The sequence below is a fragment of the Meriones unguiculatus genome, chromosome 14 (genome assembly GCF_030254825.1).
Source record: "Meriones unguiculatus strain TT.TT164.6M chromosome 14, Bangor_MerUng_6.1, whole genome shotgun sequence".
Lineage (NCBI taxonomy): Eukaryota > Metazoa > Chordata > Mammalia > Rodentia > Muridae > Meriones > Meriones unguiculatus.
Genome location: NC_083361.1, coordinates 4984844 through 5011191, shown reverse-complemented (window position 1 = coordinate 5011191; position 26348 = coordinate 4984844). Strand labels below are relative to the sequence as shown.

The 26348-nt window shown below is 49.4% G+C and overlaps 2 protein-coding genes across 6 annotated transcripts in view; both read left to right on the top strand.

Annotated features, from left to right (window-relative positions):
- LOC110550722 (zinc finger protein 82) overlaps positions 1 to 7102 on the top strand; it is a 29718-nt gene extending 22616 nt beyond the window's left edge. The window contains exons 7-8 of the mRNA XM_060366322.1: positions 2111 to 2203; positions 5624 to 7102. Coding sequence (XP_060222305.1) covers positions 2111 to 2203; positions 5624 to 6993 — 1463 coding nt within the window. The 3' untranslated portion in view covers positions 6994 to 7102. The remainder of the gene's footprint in view (positions 1 to 2110; positions 2204 to 5623) is intronic.
- A 3501-nt stretch (positions 7103 to 10603) lies between these two features.
- Positions 10604 to 25808, top strand: LOC110550749 (zinc finger protein 14 homolog). Of its 5 annotated transcripts, none has more exons than XM_060366626.1 (5): positions 10604 to 10771; positions 16642 to 16733; positions 20359 to 20485; positions 21650 to 21745; positions 24322 to 25808. In XM_060366626.1, the coding sequence occupies exons 2-5, from the start codon at positions 16719 to 16721 to the stop codon at positions 25662 to 25664; spliced, it is 1581 nt and encodes a 526-aa protein (XP_060222609.1). In that variant the 5' UTR covers positions 10604 to 10771; positions 16642 to 16718; the 3' UTR covers positions 25665 to 25808. The 5 variants fall into 5 exon arrangements, with proteins under 5 accessions (XP_060222609.1, XP_021496566.1, XP_060222612.1 ...); XM_021640891.2 differs by having other exon boundaries at positions 10604 to 10825; XM_060366629.1 differs by having other exon boundaries at positions 10605 to 10825; positions 21653 to 21745.
- Positions 25809 to 26348: the final 540 nt, after the last annotated feature.

The following is a 26348-nucleotide window of genomic DNA, read 5'->3' as shown; positions in this document are numbered from 1 at the left end:
GCCTCCCGCTGCTGGGATTAAAGGTGTGTGCCACCACTGTTGTTTGTGGCCTGCCTTCTGGTCCTCAGATGCAAGGGTGTCCAGAAAACTGGCAACTCTGAGGTCTGGGAAGGTATCCCAGCTCTGGGTGGGTCAGTGACCCAAGGGTATGCTGAGACAGGAGAGCCAGGAACCTCATAGCTCTGGGTGTATAGTGACCCAAGGGTATGATGAAACAGGAGAGCCAGGAACCTCACAGCTCTGGGTGGACAGTGACCCAAGGGTGTGCTGAGACAGGAGAGCCAGGAACCTCACAGCTCTGGGTGGACAGTGACCCAAGGGTATGCTGAGACAGGAGAGCCAGGAACCTCACAGCTCTGGGTGGACAGTGACCCAAGGGTATGCTGAGACAGGAGAGCCAGGAACCTCACAGCTCTGAGAGAAGGCCTCCTCAGCAGAGACATTGCAGCTCCCAGGGGAGAGTTGCCCCAACCTCTGATAAGCTGAGGTGCCTAGGAGCCTGAGCTCTGCTACTGCTTCATTTCTTCTTCTTTTCTTTTGAGGAGTGAGTCACAGCAGGTAGTAGAAGGGACGAATTAGAGGGACGAATCCAGGAGTGGCTGCCCCTGCTTCAGGAGAAGGCAGCAGGGACTGGCAGACACAGCCTTTATATAGGATTCCTTAAGTGGGAGCTTTCGAGGGCAGGGATTTTGGGAGTGTGGATTGGTCGGATTTCAAGTCCTGAGCTTGGGGAGCTCTGGGATTGGTGGGCTTTCCTGCTCAGGGATTGGTGGGTTGGGTTTTTGTCTAGGCTTTTCACCTCCAATTACCATAATCTGGGATGACATACTGCTGGAGATGACAGTTCCAGGGTTCTGAGGGAGGAGCTGGCCTGCTGGAGTTTCCTTCTGGCAGAGGTCTGACCACTTTTCTGCCTTGAGGGATTGTACAGTGTACAAAGTGTCCAATATTTAGGGAGTCCACGGTGGAGGCAGTAGACTGAAGTGGGAAAGGTTGTCATCATGGACAGCTCCCTTGGCATCAGTAGGCTTTCTGAGGCAGGAGAGGTGTGGGTTCACATAGCAGTAGGCTGCGGCAGAAACAGTCACCATGGACAGCTCCCGCTGAGTTGCTGACAGGAGGAACTGTCTTGCCTCCTGTCTCCCTGTCTCCATAGCCCCAGGGCAGGAAGGAGGGGCAGACTGCCCTAGGATACACTGGCAGCTAGCCTAATGGCGGGCTGCTCATGGGCTAGACATAGCTCTTGGGGGTGGGGTGCAGTGGGCCACCACAGCAGGGGGCAGGGCACCGAAGTTTGAGGCTGAGGCTGCGCCCTGCCACAGCTCTCAGTAGCCAGGGAAGAAAGCCCTGTAAGCAGCTCCCAGCCCAGGGTCTCTCTATGTAGCCCTGGCTGTCCTGGAACTAACTCTGTAGCCCAGGCTGGCCTCAAACTCACAGAGACTCGCTTGCCTCTGCCTCCTGAGCGCTGCGATTCAGTTAGGTAGTGCTAGGCATACAAACATTAATATAATTACAGTAATTAAACAAAAGTGCTATTGAGACAGCATATCTGTATGTGTCCCAGACCCACCTCAGACTCAACTTAAGCATCTTCCTGCCTCAGCCACACAAGCGCTGGGATTACAGATGTGATCCCAGCTGTGATAGACAAATTTGTAATGATTTATTTAATTTTTCAGTATGTGCCTGTGTGTTTTAGTGTGTGTGTGTGTGTGTGTGTGAATGCAGTGCCTGAGGAGGCTGGAAGAGCGTGGCCGAGTCCCCTGGGGCAGGAGGTGCCCGCTGATGTGAGTTGTGGGCGTTGGGAGCTGAACTCAGGTCTTCTGCAAGTGCAGATGTGCTCTTAACCACTGAGCCACCTCTCGGCCCCTTTCTAGACACTCTCCCTGCTGCTACTTTAGAGCTAAAGAAAATGAAGCATGGGAGTAGCTGCCCACGGCCTCACAAGCGTTCCTTCCCCATCCTCTCTAATCTGCGAAATGTGAATTTTCCTACGCTGTCTTCACCTTCCTGGAGGACTTCACCGGTTATTGTTATAACATATTTAACTTTAGCAAACTGGGGGGGAAAGGTTGAATTCCTTATTGCCTTGTGTTTCTTTTCTTCTAAGCAGGGTGCCTCATTTCTAAACCAGACGTGATCTCCTTACTGGAGCAAGGGAAAGAGCCCTGGAGGGTTTCCAGGAAAAGAGGAAGAAATCGAGGTAAGCCAGCTCGGGGGACATTGGAGGCAGAGCAGAGGGGTGGAGTCTGAGCTGCACATTGCTTACCAGTTACTGTCATAACATATTTCACTATAGTGAACTGGGGGTGGGGGGTTCTGGAGAAATTCGAGGCAGAAATACTTGTTTTGGCTATGTTTTAACATTTTTATTGCGAGTCTTCTAATAGTGTTCACTTTGTCATATTTATTTATTTATTTATTTATTTATTTATCTATCTATTGAGAAGGTCTCTATGTAGCCATCTTGCCTCAGCTTTCCAAGTGCTGGTGTTATAAATTATAATATTATATTATTACAGGCATTTGTGTGGCCTATACTTTGTCATTTATTATTTGTATGCTTGCTCTAGGATTTTGTTTTGTTGTTTGTTTTATTTTCTTGTGTGTGGAACCCTAGACTTCACACTCTAGGGAAGCACTCTACTACAGGGCTACAAAGTTACACCCTTAGTCCCTTTACCCAGTGGTTTTTGAGACTGGGTCTTGCTGAAGTGCCCAGCCTGGACATAAGTTTGCTGTGCTCTTGTCTCAGCCTCTGGAGTGGTGGGATTACAGGCCTGTGAAACCTCACTCACTATTGAAATTTTCTTTTTACCTTCTTATTTTCTTAAAAAGCAAGAATACTATTGTAAATCTTTTTTTTCTTAATGACCTAAACGTTATCTAACTTATATTTTTTAATTTTTAAATGAATCTTCTGTTTTTATTATTTCTAGTTGAGAAATACCTGTATGATTCAACTTTTTACATAGCCCACAATTGTAAGAATTGAAAACCTTATCCTCTTTTAGAGAAACTTTTTTTTTTAAAGATTTCTTTATTATTTATACAGTATTCTGCCTGCATGTGTGCCTGCAGGGCAGAAGAGGGCACAAGATCTCATTATAGATGGTTGTGAGCCACCATGTGGTTGCTGGGAATTGAACTCAGGACCTTTGGAAGAACAGCCAGTGCTCTTAACCTCTGAGCCATCTCTCCGCCTCCCCCCATCCTCTTTTACATGGGTCATTTAGCATGGGATTTTTCTCTGACTCCTCCGCTTGGCTTGCTGTCTTCTGGTCTGCAGGTTCTTCAACCGTGTCAGTGAGTTCTTCACATTCAAATATGTGCACGAGCTTTTGCCTCTAGCTTTGTGACAGAGGACATGGACACTGAAGAGAACCAGCCTAAATAACAATACAAGAGGCCTTTTGGGCTATGGCTTGCCTGGTGTGGGTGAGGCCTTTGGTACAACCTTACGTACCACAAGGAAAGGAGGGAAAGAATGAATATAAGGACAGATACAAAGTAGGAAGGCATAAGAATGATCTTTCTGTCCCTGTGTGTATTTAAGTGCACAAGCTCAGGCTCATGAAGAGGATATTTAACTATGTATAGCAAACTATGAGAGATTCGAGGCAGAGAGATGTATTCAGAATGAGGGTGTGTAACTGTGATAAAGAAATGAGTCACACTCTTATACTATGAACTTACCAGTCAGTGGGGAGCAAATTAAGATTGCGTCTGACTTTAAGGAGCCTTTCAGAGAAGAAAAAGCTGGGGCTCGATTATCTCAGTGTTACAATGTGTAAGACCCTATGTTCTACCTCTAGCATTTTTTATAAAGTTAAAAAAGAAAAGAAAACCAGTAACAGCCATGAAAAGTTATTAACACTGGAGCAATGTGGAGTGGGGGAGAAGGCTCTGCTGGAGCAGAGGAGGCCCTGAGCTAAAAGAGGGCCTTTAATCTCGGGCTGGGAAGGCAGAGGCAGGATCTGGGGCTTCTGCTAAGCTCCAGGTGGACAAATAAGGTGGAGGAGCTAGAGACATGGCTCCGTGGCTAAGAGGACTGTGGCTCTTGCAGAAGACCCGGGTTCAGTTCCCAGAACCCACATCATGGATCACGAACATCTGGAAATCCAGTGCCAGGGCATCTAACAGAGTCCTCTGTGCTCTGCACATACACAGTGAATTTTCGCTAGGCATTTACGGGCACTCAGACACATAAATTAAGCAAATGAATCTTCAACAAAATAAGCCCATAAATGCACTCAGGCACACAAAATAAGCAAATAACTTTGCTGTGCGAGAGCAGTGAGCATTCTTAGCCGCTGTCCAGGTCCCAAATTAAAATCCAGCTTGGGGAGATGGCTCAGTGGTCAAAGCATTTGCTGCACAAATGTGTTCGGTTCTCCAGACGTGTAAATGACAGATGGGTGTGGCGATCCACTAGTGGTTCCAGCCATAGAAGGCAGACACGGAAGATTCCCTAGATCTTGGTTTGACTGGAAGAGCCAGTCTTGAGGAATAAGATGAGTTATAGATTGAGGATGATTCCTGACTTCAACCTTGGGTCAACACATGCCCCCTGTGTACCCACACACATGCAAAACGTGTGTCTATTTGCAAGTGCACATATCACACATACAGATGCACATGAAAAATAAGATCAAAAATTATAGTCTAATCTTATCCAGGTGTTTTTGGTAGTATATGAACAATATTTGGGTTTTTTTGTTTGTTTGTTGTTGGTGCTAGTTTTTAAACTGTGTTTTATTTGGGGTTCCTTAAATCTCTACCTCCCTTCCAGCCCCCCAACCCTAGGTAGGGGAGAAAGAAGGTTAGAAGGGGACATAGAGCTTTTTTTAGACTTAGTTTTGGCTGGTTAGGGCTGTTGGTTTCTTTGGGAAAATACAATCTCATTCGTCAGGATCTCCAGCAGTCCAGCCACAGGAAAAGGCAAATGCAGCAGGGCTAACACGCAGCTTTCTTTCTCCTCTGTCTCCTTGAACCCTTGTTCTCTCTCTAGGCTCTTGTGTTTGTACCCTCTAGAGTCCTCAGAATTCACTCTCTGCAGCTGGCAAAGACCACACCCTTCTCTAGGTCTCATGAGACTGTTAGCAGCTTGCAAAGACCACGCCTGCAGAAGGCAGTTGCCAGCTGTGGCTAAATGAAGGCGGTACCATATCCCACAGCTGGAATTAGAGCAAAAACACATTTACATAACAGAACTGAGTTTTTAAAGAAACCCAAACTTCCACTACAACTCTGTTTTTGTTTTTGAGACAGGCTTTCTCTGTGTAGCCCTGGCTGTCCTAGAACTCACTATGTAGACCTGGCTGGCCTCCAACTCACATGGATCCACTCCTTCTGCCTCCCAAGCTTTAATCAGTATTTGTATTAAATTAAGCCCCACAGCAATTCTGATCCATCCTTCAGTTCACAAACCAGTGACTGAAAGAATTCGTCTAATTACCATTCCCTTTTCGTGCATGAGCTCTTACTTGACTCATATTCTCTTTTGCCCCCAAATATATGAAACTCTTCTGAGTTTGTCTTCTGTTTCTACTGTAGAAAGTTATCTTCTTTAGAAAAAGAAAATAGCAAAATAGCGTGTGTTTGCTTTTTTGCTTTCTTTCAGATTTGGACACTAAGGATGAGACCAATCAGCTATTCTCAGAAAAAGGCTTTTATGAAATTAACTTATCCCAGTGGAAGATAGTGGAAAGAATTGGGAGCAGTGGCCTGAAGGACCTTATTTTAAAAAACAAATGGGAGTCAAAAAGGAAACATGCGAGACGAGTGGGCTCTCAGGAGGGCTGTCTCAGTCCAGTGAAGAAGGCACCTGAAACAGTGTCCTCCTATGAAAAGCGTGCGTCTGCTACTCCACGACAGAGAGTCCGTTTTGTGGAGAAGCCTTACGAGTGTGACGAGTGTGGAAAGGCGTTTAGAGTGCGCCAGCAGCTGACTTTCCATCAGAGAATCCACACTGGCGAGAAGCCCTACGTGTGTAAGGAGTGTGGCCTGGCCTTCAGGCAGACCGCGCACCTGACCAGGCACCAGCGACTCCATTCTGGTGAAAAACTGTACGAGTGCAAGGAATGTGGGGAAGCTTTCACATACGGCCCAGACCTCAGGGCTCACCAAAAGCTTCACAGCGGGGAGAAGCCCTACACATGTAAAGAGTGCGGGAAAGCCTTCAGGGTGCGAGGACAGCTCACCCTCCACCAGAGAATCCACACGGGCGAGAAGCCCTACGTGTGTGAGGAGTGTGGGAAGGCCTTCCGGCAGTACGCGCACCTGACCAGGCACCAGAAGCTGAACATTGCTGACCGGCTCTACGAGTGCAGAGAGTGTGGGAAAGACTTCCTGTGTGGCTCCGGCCTGCGGGCGCATCACAAGCTCCACACGGGCGAGAAGCCCCACGAGTGCAAGGACTGTGGGAAGGCCTTCAGGGTGCGGCAGCAGCTCACCCTGCACCAGAGAGTTCACACCGGGGAGAAGCCGTACGAGTGCAGCGAGTGTGGGAAGACCTTCAGTCGGGGCTATCACCTCATTCTCCACCACAGGACGCACACTGGGGAGAAGCCGTACGAGTGCAAGGAGTGCTGGAAGGCCTTCAGCCGCTACTCCCAGCTCGTCTCCCACCAGAGCGTCCACGGGGGGATCAAGCCCTACGACTGCAAGGACTGCGGCAAGGCCTTCCGGCTGCTCTCGCAGCTGACGCAGCACCGGAGCGTCCACGCTGGGGAGAAGCCGTACGCCTGCAAGGAGTGCGGCAAGGCCTTCAGGCTGCGCCAGAAGCTCACTCTGCACCAAAGCATCCACACCGGGGAGAAGCCCTTCGAGTGTAAAGAGTGTAGAAAGGCCTTCCGGCTCAACTCTTCCCTCATCCAGCACCTGAGGATCCACTCTGGTGAGAAGCCCTATGAGTGTAAGGAGTGTAAGAAGGCCTTTCGGCAGCATTCCCACCTCACCCATCACCTCAAGATTCACAGTGTCAAGGTGTGACAGTCTTAGCGGCCCTACAGAACATTCTGTGACTGTCACAGCTAATCGCACACATGTAACCGACCTGGCGTAAGAGGCTTTATACCATTAAAGGCATGTGTTAATTTAATGTGTTCCGTTGTGTTCCAGTCTGTTCTCAACCAAAATGCTTTGACACATTTACCCTTCAGTTAGTCCTGCACATAAACAGATGTGGGGAAAAGAACAGCCCTGTTCCTTCAGTTATGTTAAAACGCTCAGTTGCCCTGCGCTGTAGGTTTATTTATTTGTGAAATGGTGATCTAAAAATGGCTGCAAGTTCTTCAAAACTCCATCAAGCTGTGCCATCCGCGTCCTTTTCTTGGAGTACAGGCAGATGCTGCTTTGCCAGGGAGAACAGCAAATACAGTCAGCACCACTGCGGGGGCCCAGGCTTTCTGCTGGGGTGGCTTTGTCAGAGTGCCCTCTCAAGTTCAGAACTGCTATGTTTGAGGTTTGGACAGACCGTGTGGAGAGGCCCTGAGACAGCACAGACATCGGGGCCCTTGGCTGAAGCTGGCTCCTGGATAGGCTCCTATTACACACTGGGTTGCAAGAGTTTTCGGTCTCCTAGAGCAGCCACCAACTGAACGCCACTAAGTGACGTCAGTTGATGTCATACAGAACTGAAGAATCCTCCTGCCCTATAATCATAACAATATAACAGTCATTATAAAGCCACTAAACTTTTTATAGTGGCCTACTATTACTCTTTTGAGAGTTCATATCGAAGACCTCGGGCATGATGAACATAGAAACGCTTTCCAACATTATCCTTCGCTGAACCTTCGACAGCTGACTCTTGTGAATAGTGTTTGGGTTTGTTGTTTCATGCAGCGTGTAACCAGACTAGCCTAAAACTTCCTTTTTCGCCCAGACCTTGAACACTCCCCCTGCCTCAGTCTCCAGAATGCTGGAATCACAGGTGTGCATTGTCACTTCCAGTGTGTGCGTGTGCATTTGTGTTTGTTCTGTGCTGTGGTGGCATGATGCTGGGAGCCTTTCACTGAAACTCTCCCTACTCCACTCATTAGAACATTCAGAGTGTGAAGTTATTTGGAATTTGCTATTAATAAAACACTCTATATTCTGTAGTCCCAGTCAGTATTTAACAAAGATGACATAAACCAATCATAAATAATAATTCATATTACTTAAAAAAGATTACTGGATTGTGTAGCATTTTTTAATGTACCAAATTATCTTATTTTTTCTTAGCTAGTGAGAATCCCCTAGTGTCCTTATGTCTTGACCACCATTTAAGAGCTTTTTCCTCTGCCTTTTTTTTCCTTTTATCAAATGACTTGGTCAGCTATGGAGCATACTAGGACATTGTTGATAAATGAAGAATGGAATATTTATGCTCTCATTTCATAGCAATTAAATGTCTAAGAAAATTTCTTTATTAGAGAATTCTAAGGCTGCCCAGCGTGGTGGTGCACACCTTTAATCCCAGCACTGGGGAGGTAGAGGCAGGTGAATCTCTTAGTTCAAGGCCAGCCTGCTCTACAGAGTGAGTTCCAGGACTGCCAGGGCTACACAGAGAAACCCTGTCTTGAAGAAGGAGGAGGAAAGAAAGAAAGAAATATTCTAGCCATCAGTGATCAAAGTGATAAAATTTGAAATTTTTTTATTGACAATAGAGAGTTAATATAGAAGACATTACTTTTGTCCTAGTTTTTCCTCTTCTCCCATTCTCTCCCCATCTTCCCCTCACTTTCTTCTTTTCCTTCTTTTTCTCTTTCTTTCTTTCTTTCTTTCTTTCTTTCTTTCTTTCTCTCTTTCTTTCTCTTTCTCTTTCTTTCTCTCTTTTTCTTTCTCTCTTTCTCATTTTCTCTTTCTTTCTCTCTCTCTTTCTCTCTCTTTCTTTTCTTCATTGCCTATTCCAGACCAGCCACAAACTTAACCATGTACTTGACAGTGTTCTTGACCGCCTGGGCTGACCCTTCTACCTCTACCTGCCAGGCGCTATGTGCACAGTCACAGGCTTATTTACCCAGAGTATCTAAAAGCGTGTTTTATAGTGTGAGTACTTGCTTCATGGCATCTAAGGAAGATGCTGCCGTCAAACATCCACAGGCGCTGTGCTTCCTCGGATCAGAAGAACAGAAGAGGTTTCGTTTGGTGTAAATCAGTGTTTCTCAGCCTATGCTCCAGAATTCTCCTCTCGTCATCTATTACAGACGAGGCTCTGCTTTGCAGGCCAGGCTGTAACCAAAACTCAGCACAGGAACCCCAGCATGGCATGGGGGCGGGTGTTAGTTACTGTATGACAGAGCATTGTCACTGTGCAACCAGCTGCTTGCTCCTTTGGCTCGGCGGTAAAGGGTGGGCGAGTGTGTGTAAAGCCCTGGGCCCCTCGCCAATTCTGAACAAATAACCCAAAGAGGTGATTTTTAATCAGAAAATTCGCTTGCCCTTTTTACGTGTACATCTGTTTAAACCCACATTTGTTTCTTTTCCATTGTGCGTATTGGCACATGTATGTGTATGCATGTTTTGTATGTGTGAGAGGATGTCTATACATGTAGACGCCTGAGGCTGGTGTCGGGAATCACCCTCAAAGGCTCTCAGTCAAATCTGGGGCTCGCTAGTGTGCTGTTCTGGAGAGCCAGCTTGCTCTAGGTGTCCATCCTCTCTGCACTTTCCAAGGATTACAGGGGGTCCACCCTGCCCACCCAGCCCCTATGCAGGCTCTCCAGCCTGTGCAGCAAGCGCCCAACCACTGAGCCATCTCTGCAACCATTCATTGACCAATGTTATATATAATCGCTGTCTAAAAAGTGCCTTATTAAATCGCAGTATGTTTCTTGCTCTGTATAATAAGTTTTCTAAAGCATCTAACAAAAAGCAAGGTTGCTTCTATCAGTTTACCTTCTTTTCAACCTCCCTGGGAACTTCCACAGAAGTGGAGGACGTCATGGTTCTGCCAGTCTACAATATCTTCAACCAGTAAAATTGTCCTTCTGTCCCCATTCCTGGAGTGTGTGGTGGTGGTGGTGGTGGTGGCGTCTGAGACAGCGTCTCATGTAACTCAGGCTGGTCTTGAACTCCTGATCCTCCTACCTCCACTTCCCAAGTACTGACGTTATAGGCATGTATCACTAATCTGGACCTAATGTGTGTTCTAATATTTTAATGATTAATAATGAGCTGAAAGTCCTTAAATATCTACTCCACGACCGAACAATGCAACTCCCTAGTTGAAGTCACAGCCTAGCAGGGGAAATGTCTCTAAGAGATGAATCCTAGCTGGCACGAGGCAGGACCATTGAGACAGGATCTCAGACTTAAATCTGTACTTGTGATGTCACAGTAATTAGAAATTTACATTTCAAATTGAAATACAGGTACAGCCATCGCTTTCCTTATGACAAAAAAAAAAAAATTCAAGAGGTCAGGACTCCTTTGAATACATTCTTTTTCCTGGAGCCTTGGCTTCCTAGGTGATCAGCTTTGTCAACTGCAAATAGATAAAAGTGCACCTTTCCCTGGGTATTTATATCATTTAACAATCTATTAGAAACTTCCAGAGCAAGACTTGGCGTTTGTGGAGCTGGTTGGCATCCAGTCGCGCTCCCGATTCCAAGGACTGTGTGTGCTGTTCACGACTGAGCAAACAGGTTTCCACTGGGTTCGCCTCGCCGGGTTCCAACAGAAGCCTTTTATTAGAGAGGCCAATTGTCCGGCGCTGGCTGGCTCCTGGATGTGTCGATGTGCTTGCGGTCATTACAACAGTGCGGCGTTAGTGCAGAAATGAGTACGTAGACCACTGGAACAACGTAAAGAGGGATCTACGGAGCTGTGGCCCACGGTTTGTGACAATCCCTGCAGTGCGGCTGGGAAGTGACGGTCTTGTGTGTGTGTGTGGGTGGGGGGGTGCATACATGCTTATCTCACATATTAAGCACGTGATGCCGGGAGCGCTAGTTCTCAGCTGGGAGGAGCGGAAGGGGGTGGGGGCTGGGGGGACAGTGGCGCGGGGTCGCGGGGAGGAGGGCGTCCGAGACCACAACCAGAGCCCGCCACCCCGTTCCGACCCCGGCCACGCTTGCGCCCTCCGCTGCGGCGGCGGAGCAGGCTCTTCCACGCTGGACTACGTTTCCCACAGGCCCCCGCGCGGCACCCGGCCGCCGAGCGACGGTCGGCTCCGGAGGTAAGTGTGGCCCTCTGCGCTGCGGGCGCGGGGGCGGCGCGGGTTGCCTTTGCGCCGGCCTGGGAGCTGTGCAGTCGGTGCGGCCGAGTGGACGCCGGGTCCCCGCCGCGCCCCCGTCTTCCCGCTGCAGGGCCCAGGGGCCCAGCATGGCCCCGCGTTCCGAGCCTGAGCCCCAGGGTGACGGCCCCCGAACAAAAAGCCAGCAGGGCCGGGCGGCTTTGTCTGCGCCCCGGAGAGGCTGCCGCCCCGTCCTTCCCCGGTGTGCGGTGGGCCGCGGCCGCGGGCCCTGCACCTTCCCCATCGTGCTTTCTCCCGGTCCTGCTCGTCTTCGGGAAGGCGCGGGAACAAGCGGAGGAAATGATTGTTGTTGCATACTGTTATACATGTGGGAAAAAAAATTACCCAGCCAGTCACAGGTTTCTTTTTAATTAAAAAAAGAATCATTTTTAATTTTCCTTTTTAAGTATATGGGTTTTGCCTGCTTTTATGTCAGTGCTCTGCTGTGTGTGGCTGGTGCCTGAGGAGGCCCGAAGAGGGCACCAGATCCTCCGGAACTGGAGTTACAGCAGCTGTGGAGGTGCTGGAGAGCAAACCTGGGTCCCCTGCAAGCGCAGCCATCACCCTATCTGCTGATCCATTGCTGCGTTTCAGTCTGCAGCTTTCTTACCTGTGAGGCTTGCTTTGTTAGTTGTTTTTTTTTTAACCCACGCTGATCTCAAATCTGTGGGCAATTCTCCTGCCTCAGCCTCTAGGCTGTGGTGTGTGCCACTGTGTCCAGCCGGGGTAGCATTTACTCTTCCGTTAATCTGTCTCTTCTGATCCTATCGCAGCAGCTGCAGCTGTCCCAAACCGAAATCACCAGTCCTCTTCAAAGCCTTCTGTCTGGAGGCTCGAGCCGTAGCTCGCTGGAGCCGTAGCTCGCTAGCATAGAGCAAGGCTGGATTTGTCACCAGCGCTTGCAGGGACTGGGTAGGGAGCTTACAAAAGAGCCCTTTCCCCTTTATCCATCACATTCTAACTGTTCCTGTGCAGTTCCCATACTCAGTGTCAATCAAGGTTTTGTAGCAGGATACAGGCTCTTCCTGGTTAATCTCACGCTTTGACACCAAAGTGACCTCTTAACCTGCTGCTTTGGCCTGCTGCCTCAGTGACCAGTGGGGGTAGTTTCTTCCCACATTCTTCCTCCCTAGCCAGCTTTAGCTTACTGGCACAGCCATATCTAATAGGAACAGCAAAAATCATAAAGCCCGCACAGTTGCTTGACAGAGGTCCAGCAAGGCCGAGCCACGTGTTGCTACTGCTCTCTCGCCGGTTTTCACTTTTGGTCTTGATCTCCACGTGTTGCATGCTTGGGAGCTTTTAATATTTGTACAACTTGGGGATGTTGGAGCGATGGGAGATTTCTGTGGCTCAATTACGCCTTCTCCCAGGAGTACTGCTTCTGCGCTTCCCCAGGGAACCCCAAGCCTACTACCCTTCCTGCTTTAGGGAAGTGGCTCAGGAGGCCCTACTTGAAGGCCTCCCTCGTGCTCTGGAGGTTGTGACTCATAAAGATGCCAGAGACCTCCTCATGAGGCCCCTGCTCCAAGACAGTCTGGAAACATCTGCCTCCGTACTTACCCAGGAACAGGATAGTCGAAACAGGGTAAACTTAAAAAGGTAAACAAGATTTGGTGGGCTAGAGGAGTCGGCAGCAGATCAGATCACAAGCCTCTTCCTACGCGGCACATCGGATTGGGGGATGCAAATGCTTTACTTCTCAAGGAAAAGCTAGAACAACAAAGTTAGGTTGGCGGAGTTCTCTCTGCCCTACACTGGGTCTTTTATGCTGATGGACGAAGAATGGTGTGGATAAAGAAAATAGAAAAAAGTGTTAAGACCACCCCCTTTCCTAGAAAAGTTAGCTGGGGCAGGACCACTGTGGTGTTGTATGACCAAGGAACAAAAGAATACTGATTAGACATATTAAGGGAATAAGTCTTTCTGCAGCAGCCCTTGGTTCTCAGACCAAGAGACTTTGGATTTGGGTAACTGGGATGGAGTCGGGAGAGATAGTCAGGTCTGGTATCAAGAATGTGGACCTGAAGCTACGCCAGTTGAGACTTTTTTATTGGAATGTGCTTACACAGGCTTTGGGTCCTGAGAAACCACATACTTTGCCTTGTCCTTCAGCTGCTCCACGTGAGAACACTCCATTATTGAATAACAAGCCCCAAAATAAGTCTTCCAGTACATTCCCTGTTTCTGATAAAGTATTCAAAATTGAAGAAAAGAAGGAGGAAGATGAGCCTCTCTCCCCTGATGAGGAAGCAGATTTGGAGAATGGGTTGCAAAGTATCACAATCCAGATTGGCCTTCTTGAACCTCCAAGACTCTGTCCTAATTTACCAAGCCTAAACAAGGACGAGTATTGTTGCTTCTTCAGTAGGATTTACAGGAGGTCCTAAGCAAGCCCGTCAATTGGAGGGCAGCTTGGATGCTTCCCCGTCTTCTTTAACAGTGAATGGGGCGAGGCACCCTCATGGAAGGCCATGTCTTATAAAGGCCATCTTAAGCAGGCCGCTGCAGATGATGGCCCTCCCTCTCCACATACAATCATTTAGTAGGAAGATGACCCCTATGATTGGTTTCGGGTTGCTAGGTCATGTTTCTCTGGAGGGAACTTTTATTAAGTGAAATATGAGGCTAACTGAGGTTGCTTCTCAAAAAATTGCCAAAACGTGAATGAGAGTGCCCATGGATGGGCTAATGGGACCTGGGGACTGGACTTTGGTGTTGACCTCAGTCACAGCTGACTGCTTAGCTGTTGCTGCATGGAGGCTCCCCTCCGCCGAGGCTGCAGGCTCAGCTGATAGAGGCAAAAGGCAGGTGAACCTTGGAAGCCTTCCGGACCTGGTTGACGGGCGCAGTACATAAACCTGCCCCACAAGGTGGCGCTGCACAGAATCAAGCAGTTGCCCTTCGAGAACCTGAACCTATTGCTGGACCTTGCTGAGACCACTTAGAGAAACAGCAGGTCGCCTGTGGAGGTAGGCCCTCCTGTTGGCAGGGAGTAGCTATTGCAGCTGCTTTGCAGGGACAGCCCACTACTCAGGTTTTTAAGAACCAAATAATAATAATAATAACTGGGGAACACAAGGCTTGCTTTGCATGTGGCCAACCCAGCTGTAGGGACTGTCCCTAAAGTAAAGGGAAAAGAATGTCCCTCTGCCAGAATGCCACAGGCAATCACAGCTCCCACTAATGTGCCAGAAACAGTACGCCCTCATTGTCCAGAGGGCTTTCACTGGGGAAGAGACAGCTGTTCCAGATGGGCCATTGCCGCCTCCTGTAAACAGTTCAAGGAGAAACCCCTAGCTCTGTCACAGGAAACACCGTGACTCTGGCTTGTCAGCCAGGACACTGGGTGCAGGGCCATTCCCAGGCCCCTCAAATAATGGGGGTGACCCTAATCTCTTCTCAGACAAGGGGTCCAACAACTCCTCCTCGCCACCCCGGGCTGTGCGGGGCTGGGCCTCAGTTCTACCCCCTCAGCAATATCAACAGCCGGTTCTCCTGTAATTTACTTATGAGGATATTTGTCCCTACACTGTGCTTACATGGGACTTACTCCAGGGAGAAGCTGCGCTTCCTTACAGGGCATTCAGCTTATCCTGGGGGTAACTGGTTCCGATTTTACAGACGAGATCAAGCTTATGAGTCATCCCTCTACAAAACCATACAAATACGTGTGGGACAAAACGCTGTCCAATTGCTCGTGTTTCCCTATCTTTCATTAGAAAAACGGCCTCCCCCGAAGAAAGGAGAAACCGAGGGATGGCATCTAGAGACATGGAATTTTGGATACAGGAAGTTAAAAATTAGTGCCCCATAAAAACCTTAATGGTCCAAAGCTCTTGAGGGTCTTACAGACACGGGAACTGATGTCGCTTGTGTTGCCAGAGGGAACTGGCCATCTTCTTGGCCAGCCCAGGTTACCATCAGCTTGAATGGGCCTGGGTCAGCCTGCTGATGTGGCCCAGGCTGCAACACACGCATCTGAAGAGTCTTCTGGTCCCTGCTGTCTCATGTGCTTCCATCTCTCCCTTTCACAGTGCAGGGGAGGGACATTTTAGGACAGATGGGGGTTCTTTTAATGAGTCCAAATGATAAAAAGTGGTTGCTTAAATGATACAAATGAAATTTGATCCTAGTATTGGACTAAGAAAAAATAGGGTATTACAGAACCTAGAGAACCTAAACAAAATCAGAATAGGCAGGGGGCGGGGCTTGATGAGAGTTTTTCCCAGGGACCAGTGTTCAAGTGGATGCTGACCCCGTTACTTGGAGATCTGAGACTCCTGAATGGGTGGAATAGTGGCCCCTGACTGCAGAAAAGATATGAGCAGCCACAGAGTCAGTTAATGAGTAATTGTGGCTGGGACATACAGAATCCCCCAATAGCCCCTGGAATACTCCTATATTAGTTATTTATAAGAAATCAGGAAAATGGAAGCTTCTAAAAGACTTGAGAAAGACTAATGAGCCTCTGGAAGATGCAGACTCCTCATCGTGGCTCTTCAGCCTGGGTTGCCCTCTTCTGCTGTTCCTAGGGATGATGCTATCATAGCCATAGATTACAGGGAGGTTTCTCTGCCATTCCCTTGAGTCGTCAGTACCATAAAAAGTTTGCCTTTGGTCTTCCCTCTGCAAATGTAAGATGGCCGTAGATATCAACGGAAGTCCGCCCTCAAGGTATGGAAGTAGTCCTAAGCTCTGTAAAAAAAAAAAAAAAAAAAAAAATGCAGAAATGGCTTTACAGAAAATCCAGGATAAACACTCAGGCTTAGTTGGTTCATTATATGCACGATAACCATATCTCCCGAAGGAGACAGCCCACCTACAAGAAGTGGTTCAACAACTTACTTCTCAGTTGTCTGCCTGTGGGCTTAAGGTGGCTCCAGAAAACAATAGGAGCAACCTCCGTCCAATTATTTGGGTCAGACAGTGGCCCACCTGCCTTCAGAGTTAAGACTAGCTAAGCTCTCACTCAACGTTAAATGGTTTTCAAAAATTCTCAGATATAAATGGGCTTTGACCGTGCTTTAAAAGTCACTGTGGTTGAACTTAAGCCCCTATTTGACGTGTTGAGAGCAGATTCTGATCCACCCTCAACATCTACGCCTGCTGCCTAAGGAAGGTGTGGGGTCTTCTAGGACTGGAGCCACAGGTGGTTGTGAGCCACTGTGTAGGTGCTGGGAACTGAACCTGAGTCCTCCGCAAGAGCATGAGGCCAGAACATGCTGCTGGGTTTCCTCCGAGCTTTCTGTGGAAATCTCTAGTTTGGGGCAGGTTTAGAGTCAGGTGTAAGTCTATAATGAGGGATGATTTACAAGTAGGAATGACAGAAAAAAAAAAAAAAACCCTGCTCTTACTACATAAATTAGTTTGGGAACATCTGGGCACATCTGGATTTACGGCTCTTTCTATTCCAGCTTTGTTTGTCTGGACCCCACAGTTTTGCATGGAGAAATATTGAAAAGAGCTGACCAGTTCCTGCAGTCCTGACACAATGGCCCTGGCCCAGGTAGGTCAGTGTTCTCCTTCACCCCAGGCTGGCCTCGAACTCACAGAGATCCTCCTGCCTCTGCCTCCCGGAGTACTGAGATTACAGGGGCGCACCACCATGCCCAGCCTCATCATCATTTTGTAAATGTGTTGATCTGTGCACCTGTGTGTGCACACATGTGTCAAAGCCGGAGGCTGACGCCAGGCTCTTCCTCCAGTTGGGTTTCCACCATGTTTTTGAGGCAGAGTGTCCCTGGACATGGAGTTCCCCATCCAGCTAGACTGGCTGCCAGCAAGCCCCAGGAGCACTTCCTGCCCGCACCCCAGCGATGGGCTTACAGCGTGGGGCACAGGCTGGGTGCCCACGCTTCTGCGGCAAGCCCCTTCCTGCCCGGGCACTCTAACCCCCTGAATGGCTCTTAAACCATCTCACTTATGTGCGGCTTGGAAGTGTACAGCTGAAAGGATTTTCCTAAACTGAGCCCCTCGTCACTTCCAAATCACGAAAGGAAAATACCAGCACTTCGGGCATCCCCTTCAGTCACTTCCCGTCCAGGTGCCCAGATGTAGACACTGTCTTTAAAGCACCACAGGTTATTACTAAAAACAGGCCCTCCCTGATGAGCTGCACCGCTGAGTGCAGACATTAGATTAACTCTAAGACTTTTTCTTTCTTCTTTTTTTAGATTTACTTAGTTATGATTACAGTGGTCTGCCTGCATGTACACCAGGAGAGGGCGCTAGATATCATTCTAGATGGGTGTGAGCCACCATGTAGTTGCTGGGACCTTTAGAAGAGCAGCCAGTGCTCTTAACCTCTGAGCCATCTCCCCAGCTCAGCTATAAGGCTTTTTGTCTGGAGACAATATTGAAGCTAGGTCCTTCTGTAACAAAGTTGATTTTCAAATGGAGGTTCCCCCCAAATAGCACAAAATAAGACATTAAATAATCGGTGCAGGACTTGGTAAAAAAATAAAAATTGAAAAGTTGGCTAAGCAAAGCTGACGAATGCTGGGATTATTGTGGGGATGTAAACCTAGAATGAGCAGGCAGATCCCAGAGAAGCCCTGCAGTGCTTGAAATGACGGAGGAATAAACCGTGGAAGGTCTAGAGTGTTCTTAGATGCTGGAGTTGTGGTTCTATATGACAGTGAACGTATACAAGTATTGTGCTGGGATTTTGGCACCCAATCTTTCTAAAATTCCTTAACTACTAATGATGTTCTGGCCCAGGAGTACAGTTAAGGACAACTCAATACCTTTATTTTAGAAAAGCCAATTGCTACAAATAAGCAGCACATTTTAAATGCTGACCAGCAAAAATCTTGTGCTGAATGTCCAAACAGGTTGATCATAACCCAGATATAGAGGTCGCAATTCTGTCAAGCTGTGGCCTGGGAAAACTGGTTTTCAGTGTTCCTGTGGAAGCTTCAGTAGACTTATTCTGTAAGCCGACGCGTTGGCTAATGTGTATGACAAAAAGTTAGGTTCCATCTTTGTCTTGTGCACAGCATATAGAGTATGCCCTTTAGTTTGGTACATCTTTTTTTTAAGATTTATTAATTTTGTGTATATGAATGTTCTACCTGCATTTACACCTGCCAGAAGAGGGCATCAGATATTATTATAGATGGCTATGGGCCACCATGTGGTCGCTGGGAACTGAACTCAGGACCTTTGAAAGAGCAGACAGTGCTCTTAACTGCTGAGCCATCTCTCCAGCCCTTAGTCCATCTTTTTAAGAGGTGGAGATACCATTCTTGAAGCGCGCCAATTATTAACCAAAATTTCTGGAATTCTTGGTTTTTTCCATACCTGCCAGAAGCTGCTTTCTAACTTGTCTGAATTAGGGTTTTCCCCTTCTCTTCCCAACCTCTCTTGCAAAAAAGAAAAAAATGAGCTCTGATAAGGAAGTGAGCAGACATGTTTTATTTGCCTTTTGAGCTATGGAACTTAATAATTGGATACTTGATCATTTGTTTTATTATGTAATCGATAAAGTGGTGATGTGTATTAATGCTAGTTCAACCATGTATTTGTACTGTCCGGTAATGTGTGGTTACAGTTCTGGGGAGACATAATTAGTCGGTGTCCACCAGCTTGTAAAAACTTAGTGCGAGAGCTTCACATCTAGACAAACGATAACGTGCAAAAAAAGCAGCAGATTAATTTTTCCTATACTTGAACTCTTTAAAACTTTTCTTCTACGTTTCTCCCCTTCTCTTTCCTTCCTTCCCTTCTCTGCTGCTCCTTTCTCTCTCTCCCCTCCCTCCCCTCCCCTATTTTCTCCTAACTGTGTAGCCCGAGCTGGCCTTGAACTTGCAATCTTCCTCTCTCCACTTTAAATGAATCCACCAACTCTGCCCAGCTTTTGGTTTTGATTTTGAACGTTAAGTGGAATTATGTAGTTCAATACTTTTTTTTTTTTTTTTAATGAGGAGAGTCTAATTCTGAGTAGAAATTGCTCGGCCATCGGCACCACCCGTGGCTCCTTAAAGCACGTGTGTCATTAACGTTGAGTGTAGAGAAAGATGCCCAGCATCACCTCTGGCTTCCGCCTGTAGAAGGCTCGTGCTGTCTGAGGTTTATGATTGGGCAGGTTACGTAGGGACGTAATTGAGGCTTACACGATTAGATCTAAAATTCCAAGTGAGGCTGGGCATGGAGGGGCACACCTTTAATCCCAACGCCCAGGAGACAGGCAGGAGGATCTCTGTGAGTTTGAGGCTACGTAGTGAGATGCAAGCCAGGCAAGATCTGAAACACTGAATTAATATGTTGCCGTCCCTGTCAGGGCCACAGCCACAGGCTGCCTGACCCTCCCAGATGTCCTGGCTAGTCCAGAGCTGTCTCCCAGAGTCCCCTCTCTGCTGGTTTACTTCTATGCCTTCTAGTCTTACACCTAATCGGTTTCAGGATGTTCATGTGACCCCTTGCATTTCCTTCTCCGAAGCCCCTAGTTCTCCCATTCCTCAGGGTAGACTTCTATGACCCGGAATGATGTGGGCTTTCTTCCCTCGGGCTGTGAGCATACATGACACGTCAATTGTTGTCATTCTGACCCTGCCCTGTCACCATTATTTTGGGGCGGAAGGCAGCGATAATTTCAACGTGCGCCACCTCTCCCATCTAATGAATTTTTTTAAAGAAAATTTTATTAGTGTGTTTTCATGATCAGTGAAACCGAATGTCATGTTTCTGTGCAGTTTTTACTGGGAGCATGTAGTACAGTATCGTATAACTGCTGCACAGTTGGGCTCAGTTGGGGGTATTGAAGTATTCATTCCAGAATGAGTGAGAAGTATAATCGTGGGCAGCAAGATGGCTTCGAACGTGGAGATGAGTTCAATCCCCGAGGCCCTCATGGCAGAAGGAACTGCTGTATGCACACGTGTGTATATGCATGTGTGCACACATGTACACACACAAAAAAGTGAAATAACCGCTTCCTTTAGGGTGTAATTTTCTGCGCACGTCCAGGACTGTGTGGGGACGTAGCATCACTGCTCCGAGAGCCTGATTTTCCTGCTGTAGCGCTCAGCCCCATGCCGTGTGCGCGCCGTGGGCTTCCCACTGTACGGCGTGGCTGTGCGGGCCTCCTTTCCTCCACTCCTTTAAAGGCACTGCACGAGTTTGTTTCCTAGATGTCGGTGACGTTCAGGGATGTGGCTGTGGACTTCTCACAGGAAGAGTGGGAGTTCCTGGACCCTGCCCAGAAGAGCCTGTACAGGGACGTGATGTGGGAGACCTACAGCAATTTCCTCTCGCTGGGTGAGCGTCTACCTCCCCTGTTAAACTCCCTTCCTTTTTCCTTTCTGCCTGGTAGAGTAGAAGGGGGTCCTGCCATTTAACATCTAATTTTCTAAGAAGGTCGATTTCATGCCATGTTTGAGTCCAGAATTGACGTAAACACTTCCCACTTCTTTCTAATTTCAAAGGCAATGCATATGGGGGGTGCAAACCTCAAACTGGAGGAAACTCGTTCTGCTCTGGGAAGCAGCCCTCTGCAGTCCTTCCCACTTCACCTTTGAAAGTTAGAATCTGGGCTGGGGCTGGAGCTCAGTGTTAGGGCACTTGCTTAGCATGTGTGAGGTCCAGGGTCCAATGCCACAAAAATAGCTGAAACTGAGCATTTGTATTTTACAGTGGATAGATCTGCTAGAAAGGCTCTGGCTGTTTCCAGAGGCTTCTTCCCCTCTCGGCCCAGGGAGCACAGGAAGAGTCACGGCTAAAGCATGTGTGTCCTGTGGACTTCGTGCTTAGACACAGTGCTGTACAGTTAACTATCACAGCTGCTCCATGAGATGCTGCTCCCACCCTCCTCTCAGTGAGAACTCTTGGAGAGCACTTATGCAGATGAGAGGACCGGAAACCAAGTCCCTTGGAGCATGGGACATCAGAGCAGTCTTCCCGGGCAGAGGCCCAGCGCTCCAGTGGTCAGGCAGGAGGCAGAGACAGGAAAGCCCGGATGACCTCAGCAGTAGACAACAAACAAAGCCTGTTTCCAACAGTGGCAAGCTGAGTTCTCTGACCACGTGTGTGTCCACACTCACACACACATTTCCTGGGGGTACCTAATAAACAGGCAGGGTGTAAAGCAGTTTGTCCAGACACATCGCACAGTGCGGCCTCTCCCCAGAGCCAGACTAAATTACATGAAGCGTGTTCTTAGCCATCTGGTGTTTATTCTGGAGTTTCCCTAAAATGGTTGTTCTGGAGCCCGGTAGTGTTAATTTTAACACTTTGGCTTATGAACACAGGCATGGTGGCGAGCTCTGTGCTCTAGAGGCTGAGACAGGAGGATAGCCACTGGAGATACCGAGACCCTGTCTCAAAACAAAACACCATTTTGACTAATAACTAATTAAACATTTAATGGAGTCTGAAAGAACAGATGTTTGTGTCTGTAATTCAATGTGACATTTTTCTTTTAAGCAGGACCTTCCATTTCTGAGAGAGAGATGATTGCCTTACTGGGTGAAGGAGGGAAGGAGCCTGAGGTGGCTGTAGAAGGGAGAAGACACTGTCCTGGTAAGTGAGCTGGCATGGCGGCTGGGGCAACAGTAGTTGCTCAGCTCAGTGAGCTGGGGACCTTGCCGAGAATTGCTGGGGATCTCTCTTCCAAAGCCTCAAGGGTAATTTGAGACCTGAAGCAAATTTAGATTAGAAATACACATGTAACTGTGTCTGTGAAAGCGGGGTGGAGAGCAAGCTGGAGGCAGAGGACCACTACCAGGACTCAGGGGCTGTCTCCTTCACCTTTCCCTGGGTCCTGAGAGTGAACTCAGCTTGGTAGACTGTGTGGCCAGCACTGGCTCCCCACCGAGCCTTTCTCTGGTCCAAATTCCCATCTTCTACGCCTGAGGTAGCAAAACTGCTTTTTGTTGAGCTTGGTTGCCTTTTTTCTCAACTTCCATATTTCCTTCCTACTTCGCAGGAAGCCATTATCAGTAGTAAGGGAAAAATGATAGTAAATACAGGAACGGAAATCAGCAAACTAGAATGAGAAAGGAGATTAAGAGACAAAGCCAAAAACTGAAATAAATGTCATTGAAAACTTGAACAAAGCTCGTGAGCACCTAGTTGAACTAACTGAGAAAAAGAACATAAATTACTACCAAGAATAACATAAAGGATTTCCCTCTCATCTGGGGCTGTGAAAAGAATCCTTGTATAACTTTACATTGGTAAATTTGACAGCTTAGGGGAGATGGTGAAATGCCTTGAAAATGTAAGATTAAATAATTTATAGCTGGGTGGTGCTGGCTGGCGCACACCTGTGATCCCAGCACTCGGGAGGCGGAGGCAGGTGGGTCTCTGTGAGTTTGAGGCCAGCCTAGCTTACAAAGTGAGTTCCAGGACAGTCAGGGCCACACAGAGAAAACAAAACAAACAAACCCAACAACAACAACAAACAGTGTATCTATTAAAGTATGGAAAATATTATAAAAAACCTTTTGGAAAGAAAATGCCATGCTCAGAAATTTAGGTGAAATTCTAGTAGAAATTTAAAGGGAAAATAGCATTATTTTATGGATTTCTCTAAAAAATAAAAGTATACCTCTAAACTTACTTTATTAGGTCTGTGTAACTCACATGTCATAATTGACATGTACTAAAAGAAATTACAAACCCCTATTGTTTGTGTATACAGGTATAAATTTCTTAATGCAATACTGGTAAATCAAACCCACAAAATATTTAAAAATGATGCTCAAATGGACCTCATCTCTGCTTAAGTAATGAAGCTTAGTGTGTAACACTGAAAAGCTGATTGTATCCCTTCACTGTATTAAACAACAAACAAGAGACACTGTATTGTTACCTCTATCAGTGTAAAGATACAGCATGACAAAATTCAACATCCTTACCTAAACCAAACAAACCAGCCTCTTAGTGAGCTGGGCATGGTGCTGTGTGCCTGGAACCTGGTGGAGGCAGGAGGATGGAGGCGGGGCCCCTCACTAAGAGGCTGCATTTCATCCACCGGAGTGGGAGCTTGCCTGTCTGAAGGTTTGTTCTGGGGTGTGTGTGTGTGTGTGTGTGTGTGTGTGTGTTCCTTTGTGAGGGTGTGCACGTGGAGGGAGAGATGCAGGTGTGGGACTTTCCTCTGTGGCCTCTTCCCTTCATTTTTGAGTCACAGCCTCACCCTGAACATGGAACTCATTTCCTGGCTAGACTGACTCACCAGCTAATCCTCTGCCTCGCCTCTCTGTGCTGGAGGGCAGGAGCCTGCAGCTACCCTGGCTTCTCACATGGGTGCTGGGGATGCAAGCTCAGCTCTACAGGCCTCAGAATGAGCGCTTCACTGACTCCTCTCCCCCCCTTTCCGTTCTTTTCCCCTTCTCCCTTTCATTTTTAAGACAGGGCCTCACTATATAGCCCTGGCTGGTCAGAGGTCACAGAGATCGCCTGCCTTTGTCTCCCGAGGGCTGGGATTAAATGCACCACCATGCCCGGCTACAGCTCTTTCTTTTTTGGAGACAAGGTCTCACGTACCCGAGGCTGGACCTGCACAGTGTATCCAAGGAGGACCTTTTGTAATCTTGCTTCCACCTCCCTGCTGGCATTCCAGTCAAGCGCCACCACACCCATGTTGGTCTTTGCCTCTGAGATGGACTCTCTGCCTGGGCTGGCTCCTGGCTCTCTCTCACCTCCCTGGCAGCTGGGAAAAGCAGCGCACACTACACTCCCCAGAGACCCTGTGTCACCCGGGGCCGCCGTAAGCTTTCAGCGTCCTCCTGCGTTAACCTCCTGGGCGCTGAGATTGCAGATGGAGCATTCGTGGTCTTAGTTTCCCTTACGCTGTCTTGGCACAGGACTTCTGATTAACTTTTATTCATTTAGTATTCATGAAGGGGGCGTTGGCCACGCTGAGTACCTGACCCCTTGACAGAGCAACTATAGTGTTAATGTTTGGCTGGTGTTGTATGAAGCAGCGTGTCGACTCTTGCTGTCTTCCCCATGAACTTACTTATGTCGGGTGAAGGACTCCGACAGGTCTCGGGGTACACGTGGGTAGTGTGAAACGCCTGTTGCCTCAGGTCCTTTTACGCCTTCATCTCTCTGGAAGAGGGAAGTAGTGTTCCTTGTTTTTTTGATTTCAGGTCTGGAGTCCCGATTCAAGACATCCTCGTCCTCAGACCGGGACGTTTACGAAGTACGTTCATTGAAGTGGGAGTTGGTGGAGAAAATGAAAGGCCTCACCCCGCAGGCTTCTGGCCTGGGACGCGACTGGGACTGTGAGAGCGGGGCTGAGCGGCAGGGGCAGCCGCGGGAGGGCGGCCTCGCGCAGTTGAAAACGACCCCCGAGCAGGCCCCGCTGGCAGAGCGCGGCCTCCTGTCCGGGTGTCGGAGGGCGGGGAGCGGGGAGAGGGCGCACGCGTGCGCGGACTGCGGCAGGACCTTCGTGCGCCGCTCGACGCTCAGCCAGCACGTGAGGGTGCACACGGGCGAGAAGCCGTACCGCTGCCGGGACTGCGGGCAGCCCTTCCGGCAGCGCGCGCACCTGCTCCGCCACCGGCGGCTGCACACCGGGGAGAGGCCGCACGCCTGCGCCGACTGCGGCAAGGCCTTCGCCGTGCCCCAGGAGCTCGCGCAGCACCGGCGGCTGCACACCGGGGAGAAGCCGTACGCCTGCGCGGCCTGCGGCCGGGCCTTCCGGGTGCACCAGCAGCTGGCCCGCCACCAGCGGGTCCACACCGGGGAGAGGCCGTACGCCTGCGCGGCCTGCGGCCGGGCCTTCCGCCAGGGCACGCACCTCGCCCGGCACCGGCGGCTGCACGCCCCCGGCAGGCCGCCCCGCTGCGCGGGCTGCGGCCCCGACCCGCGCGTCCCCCGGGAGAGCCACCCGGGCGCCAGGCCCCACGCGTGCGCCGACTGCGGCAAGGCCTTCCGCGCGCGCCGGCAGCTGGCCGCGCACCGGAGCGTGCACACCGGCGAGAGGCCGCACGCGTGCGCCGACTGCGGCAGGGCCTTCCGCCTGCGCCAGCAGCTGCTGCGCCACCGGGGCGTCCACGCCCGCCAGAGGCCCCACGCGTGCCCGGAGTGCCGGAAGGCCTTCGGCAGCGCCTCGCAGCTCGCCGCCCACCGCAGCGTGCACGGGGGCCGGCGGCCCCACGCCTGCGCCGACTGCGGCAAGGCCTTCCGCCTGCCCTCGCAGCTCGCGCAGCACCGCAGCGTGCACACGGGCGAGAAGCCCCACGCCTGCGCCGACTGCGGCAAGCCCTTCCGCCTGCCCGCGCAGCTCGCGCAGCACCGCAGCGTGCACACGGGCGAGAAGCCGCACCGCTGCGGGGACTGCGGCAAGGCCTTCCGCCTGCACTCGTTCCTCGCCCAGCACCGGAGGGTGCACACCGGGGAGAAGCCGTACCGCTGCGCGCGCTGCGGCCGGGCCTTCCGCCAGCACTCCCACCTCACCCAGCACCACAGGACCCACAGCGCCGCCTAGCCGCCCTCGGCCTGCTTCAGGCTAGAAGACTGCCGCGCTGGGGCCTCCCTCGCTCCGCGGCTCGGGGCGCCGGCAGACCCCTGCGAAGAACAGCCCGAGGGCCGCGGAGACTCACCTGCTTCCTTTGCTCCAGCTGCTCCCTTCCCGTCGCGGTAGCGGACAGGACACTAAACGGTCGCTGTCAAGATGGTGATAATAGCACTTACGCTGTTGTTCTGTAACAAATTAATAGAAAAATGGTCGTGTAAGTGATACGCGTCTATTAGCTAAACTTTTCTATAGATCAGGAGTCCAGGCATGCCTTAGTTGGACCTTTGCGGTTTCAGCTAAGATTGATCTCTTCTGAAGGATTAACTGGAGAAGGATTCGCATCGGAGGTGACAGGTTAGACACCTGAATTCACTTCTCTAGGAGCCGATCCAGATCCATTGAGATCCCCAGTTTCTGGACGGTCATCGGCTGAAAGATGAGTGAAGTTCCTGGCTGCACTGGCCTTCCCACAGCGGCTGCTGTTCTGATGGGATTATGGAAGCCCAGAAAGGTAGTTGCCAGCAGGATGGAAGCTAGCTAGCAAGACTGCAGCTGTGGTCTGTGCAATCTAATCACAAAAGGAACCACAGAAGGTGGTCATTTTACCACCTCCTTCTGTTAAAAGTAAGTCACCAGACCAGCTTACACTCAAGA